The sequence below is a fragment of the Lynx rufus genome, unplaced genomic scaffold (assembly GCF_022079265.1).
Source record: "Lynx rufus isolate CCGP_SWC_20201006 ecotype Redwood Valley unplaced genomic scaffold, mLynRuf1.p SCAF_6, whole genome shotgun sequence".
NCBI lineage: Eukaryota > Metazoa > Chordata > Mammalia > Carnivora > Felidae > Lynx > Lynx rufus.
In genome coordinates this window covers 33,159,678-33,186,596 of record NW_025814878.1, presented here as the reverse complement: position 1 = coordinate 33,186,596, position 26,919 = coordinate 33,159,678, and the positions used below count along the sequence as shown (strand labels likewise).

Genomic DNA, 26,919 nt, shown 5'->3' with positions numbered 1-26,919 from the left:
CTATAGGTTATTAATTTAGAATAAAATGATTCAAAATCTCCAATAAATAGTCCAAAGTTTAAGGTTTTAAAAATTTATTTAGTTAGTTCATTAAAAAACTCCCCCCACTACCCTCAGGCTTCATCCATGGCATTTTCAGGACCACATCCTGTTCTGTAGCTCCTTTTATTATCCAGATTGTATCAGGTTTCTTACTGGAGTCCAGGCAACGGAAAATAAACAGACTTGCATCTGGGGAATCAACAAAGCAACAGTGGCCAAACAACACCATGAAAGGGAAAAACACAATGTCTGTCACAGGAGTGCAGCAACCCAGAGAGCACATCAGGAGCGGGGCTCACTGGTGGCGGCAGCTATGTTAGCGTTTCTTTCTGCCTCAAGTTCAGACACAAGTTGGACTATCTCCGGGTGACTGAATTTTCCTGCAAGGCAAGAAGACCGGGAAAGAGGTTGACAAGAGGATACATCAGTTTCTCCAGGTTGATGCTAGGCTTGTCAGGGCCTGGGTTCTGTGATCGACTCCAAGACAGAATACAACTCCAGGTCCCGGACAGAGGACCACTTGGAGCTTATCCTCCATCACCCTGGATGCCACCAAGCATTGGGGATGACAGTCGGGCAAAGAACTGTTCATCAGGCAGAGCTAGGGAAAACTTCACCAGGTAGAGAGCTGGACACAATCTCTGCCCATTGTGAAACCGGAACTCATGGGCACAAAGCACATACATATAAAAAGACTAATAGGAAGAGCAGAAGGTCTAGGCAGTCCCAGGATGCAAATGTGTCTCTTGTACACAACTACACTAAAACCCACTGATCTGTCTTCCCTGCTCCTCAACCCTCCCAGACTTCTGCCCTGGGCAGCAACCTACCTATAAGCTTTCTTAGTTGAAGGTGGTTGGCGTGCAGGATTATCAAACCCATCACTTCTTCCCTGTTTTTTTCTTGCCAGTGCCTTTGTTGTTTACTGTTCAGTCCAAATTTGATTCCATTTATTCCCTATCATCAACCTCTTCTCTGAACGTTCCCTTCACTTTCTGGCCCTGATGTCTGGCTTGTCCTGAGGATATGGCTTTCCCTGCAGCCTTGTCACATGGTGGATGTTTTCTCTCTCACATGGCTCTTTTCACTGGGCCTGGGTCTGCCCTCTACGCTCCCCGTTGCCTCCAGGCCACCGTCTGCCCCACTGTGTAAAGGTCACGCTGTCACACTATTACTGCAATTCCACCAAAATGGCTCTTACTTAGGACTCACTAATTAGCAACACGTTGCTGAATCTGATCACTACCCCTCCTGAAGCATTTTCTTCCCGTGGCTTCTGGGACTCCTGACTTTCTCCTTTGAAACCTATCTTTTCCCCACCTTCCCCATCTAGTGGCAACTCCATTCTTCTATAGTTGCTTAGACCAAAGTCCTTGGATTTCTCTCATAAATACCCCTACACAAATTCTGTTGGCCTTTATATTCAGAATATATCCAGAATCTGGCCGTTCCTTTCTTTTTCTATCGCTACCAACCTGGCTCAAACCACTATCATTTCTCACTCGGATACTGCAATAGCCACCAGCTGGTCTCCCTGCTTCCAGCCCAAGTGCCCCTTTCAAAACCCAAGACAGATCCCACTCGCCCCGCGATCCACCTCCACGAAGGGGTCCCCATCTTGCTCAGAGCACAAGCCAACCTCTTAGGCTGCTCGGTGGGCCTCACCTGCCACCCTCTCCTCTCATCCACCCCCACGAGCCACAATGGCCTTCATGCTGCTCCTCTCTTTTCAAAAAGAAAAGAGAAAAAGAGAGCCCTAAGTATTGACTGAATTAGAGAAATAAAATTGTAAATGTTATCAAACTAAAGCCTTTAAGTCCCCTTCAAAATCCTAATAAAGGGGGGAGTGGCACCCGGCTGGCTCAGTTGGTAAGCATGAGACCCTTGATCTTGGGGTCATGAATTCAAGCCCCACATTCGGGGTACACTTTACTTAAAATCCTCATGAGGTTTGCCATGTACATCTTCATTGCTCCCGAACTAAGCCTGTTGTTTTCTTTAAGCATTTTTGAGAAAAGCAACCACTCCTTACATCACTTATATTACTTAAAATTCTTAACTTTTTTAAGCGTAGTGCACCAGAGTGGAAAGTGAAGTGAATTTTAATCTCAACTCAGCTGCGGGCATGTCACCCTCTTTCTCACCTCGTTTCTTCCTCAATGAAATCTGGAGTTTAAACTAGATGACCCTTCCAGTCCCCACATTTTTTGATTCTACTAGTAGTCTGATGTTTCATTTTCTACTTTTCATTGTGAGTGTGTCAAAATAGAAGATGATAGTGTGAAAATGCAAAGCACCACCTAAACATGACTTGTATTTTAGAGTTACGTTATTGAAGACGCAGGCTATCTTGGAGACCGATCATTGCTCACGACGGGCTGGCAAACCTTTCCCATAAAGAGTGAGACAGTACATACTTTAGGCTTTGTGAACTATGTGGCTTCTTGCCGACTACTCAATTCTGCCACTGTGTTGTAAAAGCAGTATAGACAATACATAGAGAATGAGTGTGGCTGTTTCAATAAAATTTATTTATACAAACCAGCACCAGTCCAGCTTGGCCGATGAGCCAGAGTTTGCTGATCCCTAGTTTACAATGCTATTTAGCTGAAGTCAAACATTTCCGAGCACCGTCTATATAAAAGATAGATGAGACAAACCTGGTCTTGGCCCTCACACAGCTTAGTACGGGATAGGCTGAGCAACTGGGGGTTTTGGGACAAGACCCAGTAAGAAACATCCTTAAGGAAAACGCAAATCACACGGTCACAACATTATGGCAAATGCAGACTGAGCAAAAAGAAGGGAATACCTCATGTTGACAGGGAGGATTCAGAAAGGAGACTAGGGATATAAGTGGCCTCAGACTGCAGAGCTCTTTAGGCCACTCCAAAGTGTTAAGATCTTACTTTTTAGGAAGAGGAAAGCCATAAAAGTTTCAAAAAGGAAGATGCGATAGTATCTAGGTCTACAAAGGAAGAAAACGTTGAGACCTGCAGGATGAACTAGTGAGCCTGGCTGGCCGAGTGAGGAGGCTATGATACAGAAATAACAAGCAGAGAGAGGCAAAGAGTCAGGCAGAGAGAGTGGGGCTGGAAAAGAGGAACCAACCTCATGAACACCAGCCAGCACCTCCATAGCATATGCAGCTTCACTAAACACTGTTATCGAAATGAAGATAGTGAAGGCTTCTTGCCAGGTATCATTCTAAGCACTTCACGTGAACTAACCTGCCATGTCTTCAAGTAGCCCTATAAAGTTGATTTTAAAGATTTAAGTAATCTCTATACCCAACGTGGGGCTCAAACTCACAACTCTGAGATCAAGAGCTGCACACTCTACTGAGTCAGCCAGGCGCTTCTATAATTATCCTTATTTTAAAAATACAGAAACTAAGGCCCAGAGCTACACTGAGTAATTTGCTGGAGGTTACATGGACTGTAGGTGGCAGAACCAGAACAAATCAAGCTCCCGGCCTGTGCAATGGAGCACTATAATGACACTGGTGACTTCAACTGTCTTGGGTTTCCTATTTTTACATCTCTTTTTCTACCTTCATCTCATATGACTTTACTCCTATGAAGACCTTCAGATTATAATATACTTTCACATATATTCTCTCTCTTGAATCTCAAAACCCACCTATAACTCAAGCAGGGTCAATTCTGTGCTTTCCATTTTTCTGGGAGGACACAGAAAAGCCAGGAGACTGCCCGGGGGGGGGGGGCACACAGGCAGGTGTGGACGTGAACCTGGCTTGGTGCTCAGATCCAAGGTGCCAATGCTCTCCCACAACAGACCACCTCTCACCATGAATCCCACCCTTTCCTATTTACGTGCCCCAGGTGAAAGTGTCAGAAGAAGGTAACAACAGCAGATTTCGCTAACGTCATGTCAGTCACTACGCGAGGGGTAAAAGCCAAACTAAAATGGTGTTTACTGAAAAGAGCACCGAGTACCTGCTGTGGAATCATAGAAGTCCTGCAGCCTCCCCGGTGTGTTCTCAAGGTCTTCATACTCGGATGCCTGAAGAATCATCTCACACTGGTCCAGCTGCTTCACAAATTTGGCTTCTGCACTAGACTGGGTCTCATACTCCTAAGTGAATAGACAATTAAAGCAGCGTGATGAGAGCCGCAGGACAGGGTCCTCCAGGAAAATTCAGACTCTGGTACTGACATCAGAGCCACATGTAAAAGCACACTGTGTACTGGCCGCCCTTCTCGACCACGTACAAACCCTTCCCAGAGAGGCTTCGGCTGTAATTTCACGGCTCACTATCAGCACTGCTTTCGAGAAGGGTGTGTGTGCCAGTCCATGCATTGCACCGGAGGCCTCAGGAGGCCCATTCGTTCACATCGACGCTCCAAGCATTTCTCTTCCTGTTTGGTACCCTGTCTGCATGTCAAGATCGTTACTTTTTTTTTTTTAATTTTTTTTTTTAACATTTATTTATTTTTGGGACAGAGAGAGACAGAGCATGAATGGGGGAGGGGCAGAGAGAGAGGGAGACACAGAATCAGAAGCAGGCTCCAGGCTCTGAGCCATCAGCCCAGAGCCCGACGTGGGGCTCGAACTCACGGACTGCGAGATCGTGACCTGAGCCGAAGTCGGACGCTCAACCGACTGAGCCACCCAGGCGCCCCAAGATCGTTACTCTTTAACCCACCCGAGTGCTGGAGGTCTTTTTAACTTCAAGCTAATATTTCATCTCACGTTTCTCAAATGATTTCCCTGCCCATTTAAAAAACAGTCAGCTTCCTTTTCCTTTTAAAATTTTTTTTTAACGTTTATTTATTTTTGAGACAGAGAGAGACAGAGCATGAACAGGGGAGGAGCAGAGAGAGAGGGAGACACAGAATCTGAAACAGGCTCCAGGCTCTGAGCTGTCAGCACAGAGCCCAATGCGGGGCTCGAACTCACGGACCGTGAGATCATGACCTGAGCCAAAGTTGGACGCTTAACCGACCAAGCCACCCAGGCGCCCCTTCCTTTTCCTTTTTAAGTGAATTTCTGGCTTTCTCGTTTAATTTTCGCTGTCCCTTTCCAGTGGAAATCTCTGTCCTTGCTATCCATACAGGGAGGATTCAATCGAGTCCCCCTGGGTTATAACTCCTGAGGATACAATCAGGGTCTGGGAGTTCTTCATGCAATGGTGTGTGTGTGGTATTGGTGACAAGGAGGTGGTGAAGGCAGAGGATGGGGAGCAGGGTTTTGTTTTTGTTTTTTTTTTTCTATCTTCCTCCCTTGGGTCTGTCTCCCTCCTTACTGTGAAACTGAACCAAAAAGCTACAGGAGGGCTGCCTCTTATAGCATGACACATGCCACACAAGTCCTAATTAATACTGTATAGAATCGTTCTTCTATTAAGACCAAAGTGTTCCCAACTGATTTCCCTGCAAAGTTCTCATTTGTAACTCCACCTCAGATGTGTCTGGATAATGAACCTGTCATGCCTTCTTGGCAGGGTGATGTGATGTGAATCACTTAAGGTTTCTCAGTTTCTATCAGATGCCTTATTCTTATAAAGGCAGCTATTTGGATTTTGATAGAGCTGAAAATTGTACACGGAAAAACCATTTTAATACGAGACCAAATACATTTGTTTTAATTCAAAAGCACTTAAAAATAACTCCTTTTACTTAATGCTGATTCACATTTACAATTATATATAAATATAATTATAAATAATTATAAAATATTATAAAATATAATATATATTTAACAAATTCAAGTTCATTATTTAATGAAAAAGAAATGGAATATACTCAAAGTATAGCAGTCCAGGATTTTTCTCTATTGAAAGTGAGAAGAAAAAGATTTCGAGACCACTAGGAAATACCACATACTGTATAACAAATTCTGGTGAAATTCCATTTCTCTTAAAAATGTAAACTGTTGAGGTTTTTTGGTCAAAAAATAATGGTACAGACATTCTTCAATTTCACTTTCCAACAAGGAGGCAGGGTAAGAACAGTGTGGCCACAAAGCTCTAGAAGTAAGACAAGGCATCTTTGGGAACGTAGTTTCTCACGACAGAATGCAGAATTAATTGCAGGAGGAAGGGAGAGAAGACGCTGAAGGAGGAGGAGGGCCAACTCCCAAAAGGCCTTGTGGTTGTGAGAAGTGGTTTCGGCTTACCCTGCAGCTACTGGACATCACCGAGAGATTTCAGGCCAGAAGGGTCACGATCAGATTTGCGTTTTAGAAAGATCATTCTCCCTTCGGTGTGGAAAATGGCTAGATGGGAAGCAGAGAAATCAGGCTCTGAGACTGTAGCACCAGCAGAGAAGTTTGGACAATCTGGTCTGGCTTAATCTCATGGCAAAGAAGATGGGACAAGAGTGCAAATTTGAGAAATGCTAAGGATGAAGAAGGGAACCAAAATATGAATGTGAACAAAAGACAGAACTGAGAATGACTTCCTAGTTCCTGGCATGCGTAACTCAAGAGGGAGCAAAAGAGAAGAAACAGACCCAAAAGACTGACAGAACAAAGAAACAGCAAAACCGAAACCTAATGAGCAACATTTATAAAAAAACTAAGGTACATAGCATTACCATGTATCAAAAAATATAAATAAGTGGGGACAGACAAACCACCCCCAGCCATAAGCCCCACTTTCTTTTTACATTTTTTAACGTTTATTTATTTTTGAGACAGAGCATGAACGGGGGGGAGGGTCAGAGACAGAGGGAGACACAGAATCTGAAACAGGCTCTGGGCTCTGAGCTGTCAGCACAGAGCCCAACGCGGGACTCGAACTCACCGACCGCGAGATCATGACCTGAGCCGAAGCCGGACACTTAACCGACTGAGCCACCCTACTTTCAATCAGTACGGCGCCATAAGCCCTACTTTCAATCAGCAGGAGCAACAGGGCATCTGATGCACCTGAGAGCTGGAGAAGCTCAGGACAGCCAACAGGTGTGCTCCAACAGCACCTGACACAATCCCAGCCAAGGTGGATTCACCAGTCTGACCTCCTGGGGCTCCTCCAGGACAGGACCCCACATAAACAGAAGCTGCTGGGGTGGAATTAAAACCGAGGGAGGTAAAATGGGGCACCTGGGTGGCTCAGTCAGTTAAGCCTCTGACTCATGATTTTGGCTCAGGTCATAATCTCACGGTTCCTGGGTTCGAGCCCCACATCGGGCTCTGTGTGGACAGTGCAGAGCCTGTTTGGGATTCTCTCTGCACCTCACCCCCCCCTTAAAATAAATAAACTTAAAAAAATAATACAATTGAGTTGGGTAAGATAACAAGATGAAGCAAAGAAAAAGTCCAGATAAAAGTGGGGAAAAAGCACAAAGCCAGGGAATATCTGAACATAAGCCACCGAACATTTTAACATCCCATTAAAACACAAACCGAAACAGAAGAGGAAGTTCTGTGAAGTCAAAAAAAAAGTTATCTGGACCAAGTTTCCTTCCAAAAGTTAAGGAAAATGAAGTGCATATCAAAATGAGCAATGTAAAAAACACAGAGATCAAATCCCCTACAAGGCGACCAGAAGATACAGAGAGCAAGGAGCGAAATGACATCTCTACAGAAAATTCACCTCAGAAAGACATTCTTCATTTTTTTAAAGGATCAAATCTGTAAGAAACTACTTCAAAAAGAATTAAAAGATGCTAAGAAAATGGTAAGACATGAAAGAACCACATTAAAAAAATTAGAGATAGAGATGAAAGAAAAAGTCATTTTCTCAGCGAAGGCTAAGCAGCAAACAGGAACACTGGGATATTTTAACACGATAAATAACGCCTTAAGAGAAACAGAAATTGAAAAGGAAGTTAGGCTTAAAAGTCAAAAAGAAATGAACATGATGTAAAGGATCTGAGAGAGAAGGTGACAAATACTGAGTTGAAGAAGAATCAACAGACAGATACGTAGGAGTCTTGGGGGGGGGGGAAGGAAACTAAAGTAAAAGAAACACTATATTCAAAAAAACTTTCTTGAAATTAAAAGCCCATACTAAATAGCTAAGGATATTGACCCAGAAGGACCAATACCAAAGCACATTCTAATGAAATTACCATATATATTTAAAAAAATCATTTGTACACCTATGCAAAAGGAGCATCTGACACATAAGGAAAATAAAATTATTATCTAACAACAATGCTTTACGACCAAAGAGAATGGAGGAATGTATTTAAGATATTCAAGGAAAGAAACTGGGAACCATGGGATTTTTATATCAAGCAAAACGGACCTTCCAGAGTAAAGAACACAGAGGAACAATTAAAAACAGGCAAGATTTAGAGAATATTGCTCCTGTGAGTCCTTGTTGGAGAACTTACAAGAGAACAAGTTTCAGACACACAAAATGACCAGGAGAAATTGACATAAGGACTGGTGGTGAGCATCAACAGGGACTCATAGAACTTTTTTTTTTTTTTTTAAGTAGGTTCCATACTGCTCGTGGAGCCTAACATGGGGCTCAGACTCAGGACCCTGAGATCAAGACCTGAGCTGAGATCAAGAGTCAGACACTTAACGGACTGAGCCACCCAGGCGTCCCAGAACTAAGATTAAATGAGGTGTGAGAGACAGCATGTAATGGTTAAATGTTTTGACAGTCTAGATGGAATTCAACTATAAAAAAATAAAGGGAAAATAAAAACAGCATAAGCAAAACAATTTTTTAAACTGTTTTTAATAATCGGAATTGACGATGGTGGGACATACAATTGTTATTCTGAGACAGGTACATGTATAGAGAAGGAAAAAGCCTGTATAATCAGGGTTCCTTGTGTGGAAGAAAGTATAATATAGAAGAGGTTAAGACATAACATAAGAGGTTACGTGAAAACCGTACAGTACTGTATCTGAATTGAAAACATCACCATGGGGGCGCCTGGGTGGCGCAGTCGGTTAAGCGCCCGACTTCAGCCAGGTCACGATCTCGTGGTCTGTGAGTTCGAGCCCCGCGTCAGGCTCTGGGCTGATGGCTCGGAGCCTGGAGCCTGTTTCCGATTCTGTGTCTCCCTCTCTCTCTGCCCCTCCCCCGTTCATGCTCTGTCTCTCTCTGTCCCAAAAAAATAAATAAAAAAAAAAAAAAAAAAAAAAGAAAACATCACCATGAACTCAGGAGGCACACACACATATATATCCTAGCCCTGTCCATTAAAAACATGAAAACCATAACCAACTCAGTAGCAGGAAGCACCCCAGTGCACATATTGTGGTCCTGAAACAACATAACCCATTTAAACAAAACCAACCAAACAAACAAAAAACAGGAGGTCTAGCTGAAGCGCGTTCGAGTGAGGCTACAATATCCTGCCATTCCTGCCATCAAGGAAACAACCAAAGTCAAGTGTTAACTCACCTTTCCTTTGTGAACTGCAACCAAAGAGCAGATGAGGAAGAAACCTCTGCTACTATGATTACTTCAACTACTAAATGAAAATAAAATAAAAACAATAGTGTCTTACGATTCTGCAACCCAAAGGGATTAAGGGATAGAAGCATCAAGAAAAAGGATGGAGGAAGGGCTAGATGGGTGACTTAAGGGGGGCACTTGTGATGATAAGCACTGGGTGTTATAGGTAAGCAATGAATCACTAAATTCTACTCCTGAAACCATTATTACACTATCTGTTAACTGACTAGAATTTAAATAGAATTTTGAAGAAGAAGAAAAAGAAAAAGAAAACCCAGACATCATGTGCCTCACGATGAAAGAATCCAATACCACCTACAGTTTTGCCAAAAAGATCCAACGTAAGTCTGATCCAGCCTCTGGATCCAGCTGCCACTCTGCAGAAAACAGGAGAACAGAGGAACATGAACTGCATCATGAGTGTGCAACTGGCAAAACCCATGGCAAAACTATGGAAAACTCTGAAGTCTTCAACAGATAACTTGCAAGAAAAAGAAAGAGACGGGGTGGGGGTCAGAGACAAACTATAGATTAAAGGAGATTTAAAAGACATATTAAGCCTTAAAAAATGTGCAAGATTAGGGGCGCCTGGGTGGCGCAGTCGGTTAAGCGTCCGACTTCAGCCAGGTCACGATCTCGCGGTCCGGGAGTTCGAGCCCCGCGTCAGGCTCTGGGCTGATGGCTCAGAGCCTGGAGCCTGTTTCCGATTCTGTGTCTCCCTCTCTCTCTGCCCCTCCCCCGTTCATGCTCTGTCTCTCTCTGTCCCAAAAATAAATAAACGTTGAAAAAAAAAATTTTTAAAAAATGTGCAAGATTAAGCTAAAATGTCTAAGGATGAACACTTTGGTGAAAAAACCATAAAGAAATTCGGGTGATCACTGAAAATCAGGACAGTGGGTTCTTTTGGAGGAAGGGAGGGGCTGGCTTTGGTCAGGGCCTAGGAAGGGGCTTCTTGCGGTGAAATGGTCAAGTTCCAAATCTTGATGTAGGTGGTAGTTACAAGGATGTCATCCCTCCAGGAACTCATGCTATACAAAGGTTTTTGAATTTTTTTCCGTTTTGTTTTCCAATACAATAGTTTTGTTTTTGTTTTTTTTTTTTTAATTTTTTTTTTCAACGTTTATTTATTTTTGGGACAGAGAGAGACAGAGCATGAACGGGGGAGGGGCAGAGAGAGAGGGAGACACAGAATCGGAAACGGGCTCCAGGCTCTGAGCCATCAGCCCAGACCTGACGCGGGGCTCGAACTCACAGACCGCGAGATCGTGACCTGGCTGAAGTCGGACGCTTAACCGACTGCGCCACCCAGGCGCCCCTCAATACAATAGTTTTTAAAGTAACAAAAATGGCTGAAGAAGAGGAGGATGCTGTGAACCTGCTGAGCAGGATACTTAAGTGGAGCTCCATTAGGCTGTTGGATTTGTATGTTTGGAGCTTCGAAGGAAGATTTTCAGAACATATGGAATAATCAGAATGTGACCACTGAAGCCTTGGAGGAGTGTGCAGAAAGGACAGGCCAAGGACACAGCCCTGGGAAGACAACATCGGCTCTGACAAAGTCGGCTGAAGAAGAGGAACACCTGAAGAAACTCAGAAAGAGCCAGAAAGGTACAAAGAAAATCAGGAGGGAGCCATGTTGCAACCCTGAGGGACGAGAGGCAACATCTTCTAGGCAGCCAAGGTGTCAGGTGGCACCTGGGCAGAGCAGGACTTGCCAGACAGAGTCACACAGAGGCAGTCTGTGGTCGCTGCAAGAGCAGCGCATGGTGGGGCTGAGTCACACTGGCGGGCTGTGGGAAGGCAGAGGGAGGGAGTGGGGACCATGTCCGACCTATTTGGTGGTGAAGGGAAGTAGAGAGATGTAGTATCTAGGAAGTTTATTTCAAAATATGATGTGTAAACATTATTTACAAGGCTTACAAAAACCTGAAAAAGTTCCCATCTGGAAACTTCTATGTTCTCGGTGAAGGAGGCAAGATTATTTGCTATAAAGTTGGGAGAGAAGTGCAAAGCAGGTGAGCAAAGAGAGGGATGGACAGCTGATGTGGGGCCAGAGACAGAGAGACTGTTGCCAACGAGGAGTCCTGCAGCCCTGAGGCTCAGCAGAGCCTGGAGACCTAGATGGGTCGTGAGTGATTCCGGTCCCCAAGGCAGGGGGGTGGGAAGGTCCCTGCATCAGCACTCTGCAGCCTCCAGGTAGGACTCGGGAAGACAAGTTGACTGAAATGACTCAGACTGGGGTTCTGTGGAGCAACAGAAGAAGTTCAAGAAGGAGTTCAAGCTGCAAAGAGATACAAGTCTAGGTCGTGAAAGGGAAGAGAAGGGGACGAAAGGGGACGAGGCCACAAGTCTCCTCCCTCTTCCTTGGGGAGGGGTCGGCCCCGACTGAAGAGTTACATGAAGTCTCTCTCTTGCACCTCTCACTCCCTACTTTCTGTGACTCTCCCTCTGGGACCCAGCACACTCATGTTGCTCTGCATCAAACTTCCCAATAAAATACTGCACCTGAACTACAAAGTATCCTTTGTAGGGAGACTTTTCAAAGGGTACCCATTAACCCACCGTGTCTCCAACTGATTGGACTTCCGGCAATGGCAACTGCATGAGGGGCAGCTCCTGCTATGCGCCTTGGGATTCATGGGGATATTTCTTTAAAGTGAAAGGCAGGTGGTGGGGTGAACATCTTTCAGTGATGCTTTGAGAAAAATGAAAATGTTTGCTCTTGACTTACTGATATTTGGTTTCACACTTCTATGGCAAAGATAAATTATAATCAAGGATATTGAACTGCATTAAATAGATGTGACCCTCTGGGTTCACAGCTATTTATAGTGGTGAGCAGCTATGATTAACATTTCAGAAATCAATCAACTGGCATTTTCTTTTTTTAATTAAAAATTTTTTTTTAATGTTTAATTTATTTTTGAGAGAAAGAGAGAGGCAGAGACAGAGGGAGACACAGAATCCGAAGCAGGATCCAGGCTCTGAGCTGTCAGCACAGAACCCAATGAGGGGCTCAAACCCGTGAATCATGAGATCATGACCTGAGCTGAAGTCTGACACTTAATAGATTGGGCCACCCAGGTGCCCCTCAACTGGCATTTTCTATGTAACTGTACTACTCTAAGTTCCCTGGGTACAGAATGACCGTATCTTCTTAAACCATACCAGAACATATGGAATGGAGACAGAAGAAAGATAGAGCTTACCGTGTGCCAGGCAATATTCCAAGCACTTTACATATAGTAACTAATCTGATTGCCATACAACACTATAAGATAGGCATTCTACTGCTATTGCCATTTTATAAATAAGGATATTGAAGCACACAGACTCTGTTCAATGAGTTGCCCAAGATCACAATGCTAGTAAACAGGGCATCTGAACCCTGGAAATTGGATATCGAAATCCATGTACTAACACAGGACATGAATTATAAAAATGCTTAAGTTAACATGAGAGTGTATATGGGTTGCATAGTGTTTTCCAAAAATTCAAGTCTACCTGGAACCTGTGGATGTGACCTTATTTCCAAATAATGGAATATCTGGAAGATTGCCGATGTAATCAAATTGAGATAAAGTCACACTGGATTGGGATGGACCCTAGTCCAATGGCTGGTGTCCTTACAAGAAGAGGGAGATTTGGGCACAGATACAGACCCAGGGAGAACAGCATCTGACTATGGAGGCCTACATTGAAGTGATGTGTCTGTAAGGCAAGGGATGCCAAAAGCTAGAAGCAGCATCTATCAGAAGCCAGGCAGAGGTAAGAAAGGATCCTGCCCTGGAGCCTTCAGAGCACAGCCCTGCCAACACCTTGATTTTGGACTTCCAGCCTCCAGAACCGTGAAACAATACATTTCTGTTGTTTAAAGCCATCCAAATTTCCGGCAATTTGTTACAGCAGCCCTAGGACAGTAACAGAGTATCTTATTACTAGTAAATAACTGACATGGTGTCCTAAATACAACAAAACTATAAATGCTTGTTCAATCAATCCCTGTGCTGCATCATAACCTAAAGACAATGCTGAACTAGGAGGCAGGCTTTGTCACCCACTAGCTAAGAGACCCTGGGCAACATACTGCTCCTCAGCCCCGTTTTGTTATGCGTAAAATAAAAGAGTTGGGCATGGATTTTCTTCCAGTTTTAAATTTACAAAATTCTAACATGTACAGTAAAGAGTCATAGAGATGGGATCCAGAAATAATTTTAAAATACGTAAGAATATGGTAAAGTAGCCACTACATAGTACCAAAGGTCTCAGAAGGAGGAAAAACACAGAGAGATACAGAGAAAGAGAGAAAAAGAGAGAGAGAAGGAATGAATTAGTTTTCTAGGGCTGCTATAAAAAGAACCACAAACTGGGGCTTAGGTTACAGAAATTTATGGTCTCATAACTCTGGAGCTAGAAGTTGGAAAGCTAGCTGTTGGCAGGACTGGTTCCTTTGGAGGGCTGTGAGGAAGAATCCACTCCAGGCCCTTCTCCTGGGCTTATAGATGGCCTCTCTCATGTTCACATAGCACTTCCCCAATATGTATCTTTGTGTCCAAGTTCCCCTTTGTGTAAGGATAACAGTCATATTGCATGAGGACCCACCTGAATAACCCCATATTAATTTGATTACATCTATAAAAATCCCATCTCCAAAAACAGTTTTTAAATCCTATCTCAAGGGAAAAAAAAATCCTCCAGTGATCACTTCCTCTTTGAAGAACACCTGAAATGATATAATTATATTTTGACATGAACAATAAAAATCTGAAATACAATTATAAAAAAAAAAGACCTCCTTCATACTAACAATAAAAAGTCTTATCAATTCATTCAACAAATATTCAAATATTCATTGCCCACCATCTATTTTATATTTTACTAGGCACTGAGAATAAACTACTGAATGGAGGAGAAAGAAAATCGTATCTCCAAGTAACGTCTTATTTGGAGATACCTCTGAATTTTAGTGGGACACAATTCAATCCATATCACAAAGAGAAGAGGGGAGAGGAATATCTTCTTCTGATGTACCGCCTAGAGCTAGGTTTTTTGTCATAAGATCCTGTGAGCTGTGAAGAAACATGTGTGCGGAAGGACAGTGATACTCTAGTTCCTGAAATACAGGCTTTCATAGACACAGGATGGGGAGAAATAGTCAAAGAAATTAGGAACAATCTAATGTCTAAAACTCTCTTTAAAGAATAATACTAGATACTAGAGAGGTACGTTTTCCTGCTTTGTTTTCATGATATTTAAATAAACTTAAATGTATCTGTGCCCCCCAGCATCAGCACATACATACACACTCGCCCCCTTGCACAGAGAATAAACACTGAGACTTAAACATGTATGCCCAGCCTGTACCTCAGGGGCCTCTCTTGACCTGAAGCAGCTACTTCATTCATAGGGGTGTATGAATTGGTTAAGGAAAGTTTAAGAGCCATGAATAATATTCTCTATAAATACAGTTCTACAATTCTGTCTGAAAAATTTGTTGCTGCCTATTTATATGGTCCTCATTTTTCCCCCCTCGGGCTCTTAACAGAAAAACGAGCCCAACCCTTTCATAGCATGCAAAGATGGGGTTCATGTCAGAAAGTAAGAAAGTGCAAATGTTCCTCCTCCACATCCATCGATATCCCACAGTGTCACCAACAAAGTAACCGAATCCCATGTTCTCTTCTTTTAAGCTGTCTGCCAGCACAGCTCCAACAATTCTAAAGAAGGACTGTCACATTCCAAGGTGGCCACTGTGTACCTGTCCTGGGACCTTCTTTAACAAGCTTAATTGATTCAACCACTGACTTTCATGAGATCATAAAACTGTCACCTATTTAGGGGTTATCAAGTCCTTTATGCTCTGTATTTTATATTTTTCCAAACCCAAAGTCTTTATTGTGATGTTTTCATTTGGAACCTACTTAAATAAAAGGAAATTTTCCAGTAAATGTAAAGTAATTTTTGTAAGTAAATTTTGCTGTAAGCTTTTTTTTAGCCAGTCGCTGATGGCTAACTGAGAAAATAATTTAACAGATACTGCCACTGTGTTTATAATAACTAGGAGACACAAGGGTATCAACTCTTATGAAAAGTTTTTTGGGTTTTTTTGTTGTTGTTTGTTTTTTGTTTTTGTTTTTTAATTTACATCCAAATTAGTTAGCATATAGTGCAGCAACGATTTTAGAAGTAGAAAAGTTTTAAATTAAAGGAGTCTTTCCTTTGTAAAAACAATACTTGAGACTAGTTTCATAAGCTCAGGGGCCACTTTTTTTCTCTTTCTATGTATGAAATCTCTTTCTATAGTGAACTCTATTCCATTATTCCTCAACTCACAGTGTTCCAGAAGTTCACTTGAAAGGACCTACTTTGGCACAAGGGACTCTTTTTCCTAAAGAAACCCTGTTACACCTAGTGACAGATACCACCCGAGCCAGGCTCCGGCTACATACCATGCATATTTTGCCAGATTGAATTTTCACAATTATTTGGCAAGGTAGGCATTAACAACCACAATCTTTCACCTTCAATCCCGAGGACAAAACTGTTTCAGTTTTCAGCATATTTTTAACTTAGAAAACAATATGGTATATATAGTACACATTACAGAAAACCTCTAGTGGGGTCCAGGGCAGACTCAGCTGCTAAACAGATGAATGAATATTCCTACATCAAAGCATATTAATTTTCACATCAAGGGGAATGAGTGAGGACTCTAAACAGCCTCATGTTGATTCAGGTAAATTTTGCCGTATGAGGTGAAGTTAGGTCAGGTTTTTTAAAAACGGGCTCTCTGAACTTTGTAGATTTCCTAACTGAGGATTTAGGGCCTGTGGAGCTGTATTACTCCCATGTTCTAGGAGAAATAGGCCAACTAGAACCAAGTAACTCACCCAAGGGAGGTGGGACTCAAATCCAGGTCTCTGGAGGCAAGCCTTGCTCTCTGCATCACAGTGTACTGCCTCACAAGGGAAGGATGCTCATTTCATCCCATAATCCAGCTAACCCACAGAAATGACATCATACTACAGAACCAGACCGCTGAGGAAAATGGCATTTATAGGAGAAACATCTAGTCAGGGTTCAACCTGGTCACTTCCCAACCTGACCCCTAGTCTTCCCAAGTCAAGGAAAGACCTGACCCAGCACGCTAGGCAGTGGGCAGTGGGCAGTGGGAAGGGAAGTCCGCCAGCCCTGAGGCTCCTGGGAGGGGGGGGGGCTGTGGTTGTGAAAGGGGGAAGATCGTCCTCTGACAGTGGGAGAGGGGAGGGGGGCGTCTCAGGACTCACGCAAAGAAAGGCCAGTACAGACTGCAGGGAAGTGAGAAACTGCAGTAGGCAAGGATTTGTCTGCTGTTGTTTTCTCTTCACAAATGAAAACCAGCACTAGGAGGGGGGAGAAACAGGAGCGCATGGGCTTTCTTTGCTCTTTCCACTCTTCCTGCCCTATGCCGCCAGCCATTCTGCCTCCCACCTTGCCATCAAGCACCGGGGAAGGCAGTGAGCACCTACAGGGCCTCTGTTCTGTGCCGGGCATCATGGCACCACTTCACTTTGACCTCACTCAGCCCTTAACAGCCCTTCAAGGTTTCACAGGTGGGCAACAGGCTCAGGGAGGGGAAGAAGCCCAAGGTCAGAGGCAGGAGGTGGTGAGGGCCCACATTCTTTTCAAGGACCAGAAGGCTGGGCGAGTGCAGGCTGGCAGGGTGGGGGTGAGAGCAGCGCAAGAGGAAATCCAGGGGATGAGTCAAAATCTGCACCAGGCATCATGGTGTCAAGAGAAATGGGGAGATTGGAGGGAAGAAAAACTTCTATTAGCCATGAGAAACCCCTGCAGCAACCAGGAGGTGAGAAACAGACACAAACGAGAAAATAATAAGTTAGAGACAGCTTGTTAAGATAATCTAAGGCAACTACAACATTGAAGACCCATATAAACTCAATCACAGTAAATAAAAAGCAACTCATCATATATACTTACTTCCCAAAGCCCATAAAGTTCCTTCCTGAGATCTTCTGGGAGGAGCTGTGTTAGCTGCTTCATAGCTTCCTGCAATACCAAACTGTTATTTTACTCATGATCACATTTATCTAATTAACAATTCAACTACAAAAGCCAAATAGTGGGCTCAAACTCTTACAAACAACTCCCCAAAGGACAGCCAAATGTTGGACAATATTTATAGATTACAAGGAGGGCAGTTGTATACTTTAAAGAAACATGCGTACTTATTCATATGGGGTTCAGCAAGCACTTATTTTGTGGCCTGAAGCACACCAGACACCAAAAAAAAAAAAAAAAAAAGACAATAAGGAAGGTGTGAGATAACTACAGAGATATCAGAAGTGAGGCCAAGGTTTTACATCTTGTGGAGGAATCACATCTTGTGATTTCAATCATAAGCATCCTGGAGTTCAAAACTAACCTGAGAACAAGAACAGGAAAGTAACGCTGAATAACAAAGCTCAAAGAAATTTCCTGTGTATTATTATATTCATTTCCCACTGTTAATATTTTTATTGCATAACATAAAGCACGACACACATGGGCAGTTATCATCATTAACATAAAGGAAACTACAGGATAGTATTTTGTGGGGTCATACGCACAGGATGAAAGAAAGGGATATTAAAGCATAATCAGCCATACCATCCATGTAGTATCTGAGCCATTCGACAGCATCACCAATCACTTCTTGCCCTCCCTTCATAAACATGTCCAGGCCTGGGACTCTAGCTCCTCCAGAGGCTGCCCAAATGGGCTTTAGGCAGCACTGACAGAAAATACCTTCTTGTACCAAGTTGGAAGCTATCCCTGCAGGTCTTCCACCAGGCCTCACCTCACCCCTCGCAAACACAGCATCGAATACGTGGGCAGTGACCCAGCTGGGCCAGAATCACTGCGGCCACAGTGACCGGTCCAAGGGAAGGCCATGTACCCAAACCAGCCACTTGAGGGACATCTGCATGATCTGTCCAGCAGAGGGTAGGAGAGAGAAGGCGCTACTCTCTGAAGTCCCCGGAGCCACCCTCATTCCTTCCTCCTTCATTTCTGTGTTGCTCCAGTGTCTTTCTAAAACATCATGTCTTGGGACACCTGGGTGGCTCAGTCAGTTGGGCAGCCGACTCTTGATCTGGGCTCAGGTCATGATCCCAGGATCGTGGGATCAGCCCTCTGTTGGGCTCCAGGCTGAGCATGACACCCACTTTAAGATGATCTCTCTTGCTCTCTCCCTTTGCCCCTCTCCCCCACTTACGCTCTCTCTAAAAAATAAAAAAAAAAATTTTTTAAATATCACATCTTGGGGGGAATGAGGTCTGCAACTTACTCTCAAATGGCTTCAGATCCCTTCACCCTCCTCATCCTACACCTCTTAATTTGCTTCAGTTTTTCTAACCGGAGGTGAGGGTCCTTGGCCAAGTGGCAAAGGCCCCATATAAAATCGAATAGTGAGCTGGGAAAAAGCACTGAAAATAAAAATGGGAGGAAAATGTTACAGAACACAACCACTGGCAGAGCGAACGGCATGTGCCAGTGTCAACAGTGTGCTCTCGTAAGTAACATCACCATCTTGAACGGCCCGTAGCGTCATAGCACCCTCAGTGGTATCAAATTTAGGGTATTGTATATCTGCATCCTCACTTGTTTCTTTTTCATAAACTGCAGAAAATGCCTGAAAAATCTTTGCATTTTCAAAAATTAAAGGCGTCTTTACAAATAGATCGCCTTTCTCTACACTATTCCAAAAACACACGTTTGTCCACTGCCTTTGTTTGAAAAGAATGAACTGAGTAATATGTATTTACAGGTATATAAATATCTAAACTCTTGGATTAATATATTCCTTTTATGGTGACGTACCCAGCACCGAACATAGTGAATGAGGTGTGGTCTGACCAAGGTGGGAGAGAAAGGGGCCATTGCCTCCATCATGCTGGACGCTGTATTTCTATAAAGGTAGCCTGAGACTGAATCAGCTTTTTGGAGATCAAATCCAATAAACTTCCAGTTGATTAAAATCGCCCTGTCCTTTAAAAAACAAAACAGATAACAAATATGTTGTTGCTCTCTTCTTGAAATTGAACAAAGATTTTCTGGATCTAAAACTCATTGATATCATGTTATTACACAATCAAAATCTGCATTTTGAGACCTTTTAGGTGGTCAATATTCCTTGTTCGGCAACATATGCCAAAGAATCATGCCTAACTTTTTAAATGAACCCTCCAAAACCAACTTTGCTAAACTCAAAGGGTACATGGCTCCAAAGGCCAGACTTACCCTCTCAGTGGTGAGCTCTGCCACTCCCACTTCTATACTGAGTTTTGCCTTGTTCACACACAGATTTAGAGTGATAATTTTCCTCCTTTTTTTTTTTTTAATGTTTATTTATTTTTGAGAGAGAGAGACAGCGCGAGCAGAGAAGGGGCAGAGAGAGACGGAGTCACAAAATCTGAAGCAGGCTCCAGGCTCTGAGCTGTCAGCACAGAGCCCGATGCAGGGCTCGAACTCACAAGCTGTGAGATCATGACCTGAGCCAGTCAGACACTTAACTGACTGAGCCACCCAGGTGCCCCTAGAGTGATATTTGTCCTAACTTGACATGCTTCTTCCTGTGAGTAAAGCATGTCAAAAGAATTTGCCTAAAGTCCTGAGCCGAATAAGCTCCTAGCAAATGTCTTAGGTCAGTTTTGTGACCGTACCTAGAAAGCATTACGCATCTTCACACATCACTGGTAAGGCTGAACAGTACAAAAGTTCACTGGGGTTCGAACGGGGTTTGACACTTAACTTGCCCATCACTGACTGTAGAACCCTGAGGTTAAAGGTTATTAACCTCTTTGTCCTTCAGGTTTCTCATCTGTAAAATGGGGGTTAATAACGGCATCCACCTTAATTGTTGTGACGATTAAGTAGGTAATATATGTAAAGCTTCAAGTATCTGGCACATAATGAGCACTCTATAAAACGTTCACTACTTCTCAGTTTCACTATTTTGCCGTGTTCATTTCCATCATAAAGTTTGGTTCTTCCCCTTTGAACGTCCTCATTCTCAAGCAACTTTTAGCAACTTTAACCCTAGAAGATACATACATACCATGATTCTGCCTTCTAACTTAATGTTTTCTCTTTGCAAAAGAATATAACCTGCTATTGCTGTATTCCAGCCTCAATTTCCATCCCACCAGTTCCCGATGATCCTTACTAGGCATCATTCACCAACTGGGGTTATGAAATGAAGTCTGTTTTATCTTGTTTAGGAAGGGGATCAGACAACACATATTGCTTTTGGCCCTAAATTTTCTCTTCCATGCCCTCATTTTCCTTTTCATCTTAATACCTACTCTCCCTCAAAGCAATCAGCCTTCCAAGTTTATCAAATATGTTCCCTCCCTCCTACTGCAGTTTAAGCCTTCCTGATGCAATTGGCTAGCCTCTAGGCAAATAACGCTGCCTGCTTCTCATTATGTGCATTCCACCTTGAGCCAAGAAACCCTCATTTAATTATCTTAATGCATGGTTCAGACATCTAAATCTTGTTCATAAACACCATCTGCATAAAGAATTGTTCACCTTCCAGATCTTTCTCTCTGTTCCCAAATCCTAACCAGCAGCAGGAAGAGGTAATGGAATATCAGCACTCTTCCAAGCCTTTGGTTTCTTGTCCAAGAACTTGTGGTTCTTCAAGATGCTTCCCCTGTCCCTTCTGATTATGGCACTGAGTCCCCTGGAGAACATTGGAGTGGCAGCAGCCAGGAAGTACAAGGAAACCAGAAAAATTCTCATCATTGCCAGGACAGGATGTCCAGAAAGGCAGCGGCACTGACAGTTCACATCTCCACCAGGCCCCTCCACAAGGTGTCACCAGCCAGGCCTCACTCTTGTCAAAACAGTAGCACGTTTTCTCTCATCTTCAGTGGCTAGAGAGCCTCTGATGGGTCTTTTTTTCTTCCAAAAGGCTCTGGTTTGCTCCTCTGTGGAGGAAGCCTCAAATTCATTATGTACCTTCATGGGGACAGTTTGTCTTTTCTCCTTGTTCTGTGTCACTTTAGAGTCTCTGATGACCCTCTGGTACTTCAATATACCATTTCTCCTCCACAAAGTCCAAATTTATCATCCTGAAATGAGCTGCATAATTAGGGAGATTTTTCCCTATCCCCTCCCCTTTATGTCATTACTCAACATGATCTGGTTCAGGGTTCATTCCTCTCTGCGACTCTGTCTCTTGAACTAATTGGTTTCTTTTTCTATAAATTCTGCCAATAGATCTAGGAATCCTTTATTCCCAACAGTCTAGACTCCTACAGAGAGACATCTCCTCAGTTTCCTCCCTTTTTCACAAGCTGTCATGATGCTGAGCCTGTATTCTGGATCTGTATTTTGGCAGGAAGAAAACATTCCTTACGTGATTTTCCTCGTTCCCATAATGTTAGAACTCCTAAACTAGGATTCCTTGTGGATCTTCTTGTTTCTGGAGGGATAAAAATACTGTTGGCTACTGAACTCCAGTCTCCCTCAGCTCTGAGAACAGATATTCAGGCCCACCTACTCTGTTAAACCATGTTGATGAGGATCCATTCACTTAGGAATTTATGACCAAACTCCTGTAATAAAAGTAGCTTGCAGTAATCCCTGAATGGAGAAACAGCTGTTCAATAAAAAAAATAATAAAAAATAAAAAAAAATCCTGGATTTTCCAACCTCTGCCTCAAATATGTGTCCTTCTTTGGTCCTGGACTTTGGATTTAGAGTCCAAATTAACACAGATTTAATATTTTATTGCTGTTCATTTCTTACTATTGCCAAGTATTTTTCTTCACTTCTGACCAATAAATTAAAATACTAATGGAAAATTCACAAATTACTATAATATTGATTATATTTGTGATTTATAGAACTTTTCTCCAAAGAGCTTAACCAGCATGGAGAATTCCTTCAAGATCTAGCTACTTCCATTGTTCTAATGAAAGCCATACCATCTATGTCCACATACTAATGAGAACAGAAACCAACAGTTTCCTGTCCCTGTGTTAAACAAGGCTGGGAATAGGCATACTTTTCTGATCTTGTGTTAAACAAGGTTGAGAACAACGAAAAACCAATGCACTGCTTATTCCACGGAATCCTTGCTTCTGGAAGAGAAGACTGTAAACCACCCAAAACAGAGTAAACACTAACAGCTTACTCCTCAAGAATTTAAGACTTTGCCACACCAGTCCTACCAATCCAAGGCTGTTTTGCCCTAAACCTTGTGCAATCTAACTAGCTGCCCATCTTGTTAAGATCCATCTAAGCATCCTCCAGCCCCGGCCCTAAAACTCGATAAATATTCTCTCCTGACTTCCCTTTCCTGAGACACTACTAAAACTCTGCCCAGGTACTCTCCCTTACTGCAACAGGTCTAATAAACTTAGCTTTGCTTCAGCAACAGGTTTCTCTGGTAGTCTCTTGTGGAGTCAACAGTCAACACTGACCTCTTCTCGCCTATGTTTTTCTTCTTTGGGGATGTTATCTGCTGGTGCTATGTCCCCAACGATGCATTCTGCCATATCGTGAACCAGGGCTAGACGAATACATCTGACCAGGCAAAAAATGGTGAATAATTACACAAAATTAGATTCACTACAAGTTCCTTCTCTATACTATTTTGAAGTTGCATATTTTTTTTTTCTCCACCCTCACAGGGCATTTTAATGCAGTATTTTCTAAGGTAATTATATTCTACCAGCCCACAACAGTTCTGATTCAAAACTGCTAGCTAATATTCAACATAATAATACATGATTGCAGAGGAAACGGTTAACATGGATTTTTTTTTTTTAATGGCTGGTTTTTCAAATTTCACTTTAAAAGGTTGATAACTTCAGAATACAACGCCAAGAGGAGATGATCTGGTTACAGTATTTACTTACTGATACAAAATTCAGAAACAATCATCCCCTAATATACTAGTTAGATGTCAAAATGAGTTGCTTTATAAAGAAATGGTGGAGTTGGACAGATCTAGGTTCAAATCCAGCAATCATTTATTAGCTGTGTGACCTTTGCCAAATTACTTAATTTCTTTAGATGTTCAATTCTGTCAGCCTTCATTTTATCATCTGCACAAAAGGATAATAATACATCATAAGGTTGGTCTAAAAACTAAATTTGATAATTTATGTTCCTGATAATGATCAGTGATGAAGATAATCACTGTCAAAATAATGAAGGCAGGTCATAATATAAACGCCCCGGAGGGCCATCTGTTTCACGTACCCACTATCTCCAAGGTGGCACAAGGCCTAACAACCTCCTCAGGGGTGTCCCATCCACAGTCTCTCTCTGTCATCCAGTTCAACTCTCAGACTACACTTAGGTTTATCTCTATTCGACACCATGTTCATCTTGTACTTTTTGCCAGAAAATCCCACCTCCACACCATCGACAGAATAACAGGGCTAATGAACGCTCTCTAATGGACCTTTGCTACACATTGATTTACTTATTGTTTCCAAAATATACCTTTACGTTCCTACCATCAGGGCCTCGGTTGCTAAGCTGTTCTCTCTGCACGCTGTGCCATCTACTCCTCTACCTCATCAACTCTTCAGAGCTCACCTCACATTCCACTTCTTCCAATTCCCCAAGAACACATGATCTCGTCTGTTAGAATAACTTGCTAGTTTTTTCTTAAACTTTGTATTTATTTATTTTTAAAGTAATCCCTACACCCGACGTGGGGCTCAAACTCATGACCCCAAGATCAAGAGTCACATGTTCTGCCAACTGAGCCAGCCAGGAGCCCCAACCTTGCTAATTTTTTAGCATAACTTATTTTGTTCCTTTTATAGAAGCCAGTTGGGACCCATGTAACTCATGGGAGACTTATTTTACTCTCTTAGCTACGAAACTTTGTCCTGTGTTCAAAAAGCATTTTAAAACACTTGCTGACTGATTGAAGGACAAGATATCCCTTTCTTAGCTACATCCTGCACATTACCTCTCTAAAAAGTCACCTCACAAACAGGTGCTAGTATTTATGAAAGGGGCTAAATTAAAGCACATGGTGTACTAATACAATAATAGAATTTTAGACATGCCACACGCACTCTCCAGCCCTGGAAATCCTAATATCACACTTGTTTTCTTGAGACCAAGGCAGGCTCTATCACTTGCCAGAGAAAACCCAGAATGCAGTTTACAATTGAAGCAATCAGCACCCATAATTCCCCTTCCTACATCCTGAATCTGTATGGTTTATCTCTTGACAGATAAACTAACCTGCAAGAATTAGACACAGGCCTCAGTCAAGGGAAGTGGTGCATATGCACAGACCAGAGATCTTAACCAGCATCAATGTTCACATCAGCTTACCGGTCTTTGTTAAGATGCTCATCCTTGGTCACCAGAGCCATAATTGCCATTCTGTACATGTGATCTGATACGCTCTCTGGACTCTGAACATTTCTGTATACCCAGCCAGTCCTTGGGACTCTCTAATGAAAATGAAGAAAAGAAAGAAGTTTATAAAAATAAATATTTAAACTGTTATGCTCTTCAAGACAAGCCCAGGGAATAGGGTATAGAAGCAGGGTCATGGTTTCAGAAAGTAGTAAAAAATTCTCAACTAACCTCAAATAAACCAGGGAGGTCAGAGAATGAGAAAGAGAGAGAGGGAGAAATAATTCGCAAGCATACCATGCAAAATTCCAATAGTCAAATTACTCTGTGTTACTAATGTGTAAATTAAGGAACTTATACAAGTCCTTTGGACAGAAAAATAAAGCTGTAAATTACTGTGTTTTTCCTAACTACAAGAGTTGGGACTTTCTGCCTTCAGACAATACCATTCCACAAGCTAGAAACTCTTGTGGTGAAAGCTTTCAACTTGAACAAGTGACAGACTTCCAAATTCTGGAGCAGAAAGGAGTAAGGCATTTCTAATCGTTGCTGCTACCACCTGTCATAATTCTTCCTTTTGTTCAGATCAGGATGTGATCTTGTGAGACTGCATTTTCTCCCCAAAAGTCCACATTTTAAAAGGACTGTATATAAACAGTAGCAATGGTGGCAGGAAACATAATCTGCCTTTAACTTGTAGAAATTCTGCAGAAATTATGGAGTGGGGAGGACGCACAGGATACAACTCCAGTATGTACTACAGAAAATATTCTGTTAAAAAAAAAAAGTATTTTTATCTCTAGAAGGAGCTAAGAGATTGAAGGCACCCCGCTTCAAATCTGCCGGACTGAGGGGCAGTTCCGCTCTTCCCACCTGCTGCTCGGAGGGCCACGCTTAACCGCGCAGCTGAGCGGTCGTGAGCCCCGCCTGTACTCTGGGCGGCCTCGGGCCAGCGGGGAGGGTCCCGAACATCCGCTCGCCGGCGGTTCGCCGGGAACCGCTCGAGTGGCTGCCCGAGCCGGTCCCCGGCCGAGCACCAGGCCTGCCTCCCCACACGGGGCTCTCGCGGTTCAGACTCCGCCGGGCCTGGGCTGGGCCTGGCAGCCCGGCCGCGCCTCCTCCGCCCGCCGTCCGGACGCGCCCCCGCTCCCAGGGCAGTTTCTGGGCCCAACCCTGCGAGGCGGGAGGGCGGAGGGAGGGTGAAGGCCCCGGCCCGCGGCGAGCAGGAGCTCCAGGGCCCCCGCGGCCACCCCGGCCTCTCCCCGCGCGCCGCCCGCCCGGCCCCAAACGGCCCTGCCCGGCCCGGAGCCCGTTCACCTTGAGCTGCCCTACCAGCCGCAGGAACTGCAGCAGGTTCTGGGCCCCCCGGCCCGATAGCGCCGCAGCGGAGGCCGAAGCCATGCGGCCACCGGTCTGGCAGGTCCGAGCAGGCCGCGAGGCCGCCTCCTGAAGCTCCTCCCATTCCTCCGCCTCCTCCTTCCTCCTCCTCTTCGCCCCCTCCTCCTCCCTCCCCATCCTCCTCTTTCTCTCCAGACTCCTTCACCTCCCTCGCCCTCCTCTTCCTCCTCACCCAGGTTTTCCCAGACCCTTATGGAAAAGAAGTGTTCCACCTTCCTGGCCTTGATGGCTGTGCCTCAGGCACTGAACCATCCGTGGCAGGCATAGTGTTTGGTGCATACTAGTCACTCACTACTTGTTTGCTAATCTCCACTCAACTGAACTCTGTCAAATTGTTAAATGGATTGCAGTTGGGTAGGGGAGAGGCAGAGGGTAGTGTGCCTTTGGAGCAGGAGGGCTAGGCAATATTGCAGGAAAATCTTACCCAAATTAGCAACTCAGTGTCCGATTGGGGGAAGAAATAAGAGTTCTACTAAAAGGTGGGCAGTCTATGAACATTTTAACAGAGGCACAAGGAAAGTAGTCTGGAAGGGAGAAGTAAACTAGGAGACACAAAAAAACACTGGGAGAATTTGGGACTAGCCATAAAAGGCTAGGGAGTGAAAGCAATCCCATGATGCAATTACAGCCTCCCTAACATGTGAAGAATCCCCTACTCCAAAAAGTTGTCTGTCTGTCTCAACTGTCTTAATTTCCTCAACAACCAA

At 43.5% G+C, this 26,919-nt stretch overlaps 1 protein-coding gene across 3 annotated transcripts; it reads right to left on the bottom strand.

Moving 5' to 3' along the window:
- Positions 1-57: 57 nt before the first annotated feature.
- On the bottom strand, positions 58-26,237 carry HDDC2 (HD domain containing 2). 3 transcript variants are annotated; one of them, XM_047102673.1, is made up of 6 exons: positions 26,132-26,237; positions 24,788-24,909; positions 22,906-23,008; positions 17,411-17,479; positions 4,002-4,140; positions 58-422 (listed from the first exon to the last, which is right to left on the bottom strand). In XM_047102673.1, the coding sequence occupies exons 1-6, from the start codon at positions 26,213-26,215 to the stop codon at positions 325-327; spliced, it is 615 nt and encodes a 204-aa protein (XP_046958629.1). In that variant the 5' UTR covers positions 26,216-26,237; the 3' UTR covers positions 58-324. The 3 variants fall into 3 exon arrangements, with proteins under 3 accessions (XP_046958629.1, XP_046958630.1, XP_046958631.1); XM_047102674.1 differs by having other exon boundaries at positions 26,147-26,235; XM_047102675.1 differs by lacking the exon at positions 22,906-23,008 and having other exon boundaries at positions 17,411-17,492.
- Positions 26,238-26,919: the final 682 nt, after the last annotated feature.

Bases quoted from the DNA above. Each gene is read 5' to 3' on its own strand.
- HDDC2 (XM_047102673.1), bottom strand. From the start codon at position 26,215: ATGGCTTCGGCCTCCGCTGCGGCGCTATCGGGCCGGGGGGCCCAGAAC. The intron at 24,910-26,131 runs GTGAACGGGCTC...CATTTTCATTAG, and splicing joins GGCTGGTAGGGCAGCTCAAG to AGAGTCCCAAGGACTGGCTG. The intron at 423-4,001 runs GTACTCGGTGCT...CTTGCCTTGCAG, and splicing joins CTTCTATGATTCCACAGCAG to GAAAATTCAGTCACCCGGAG.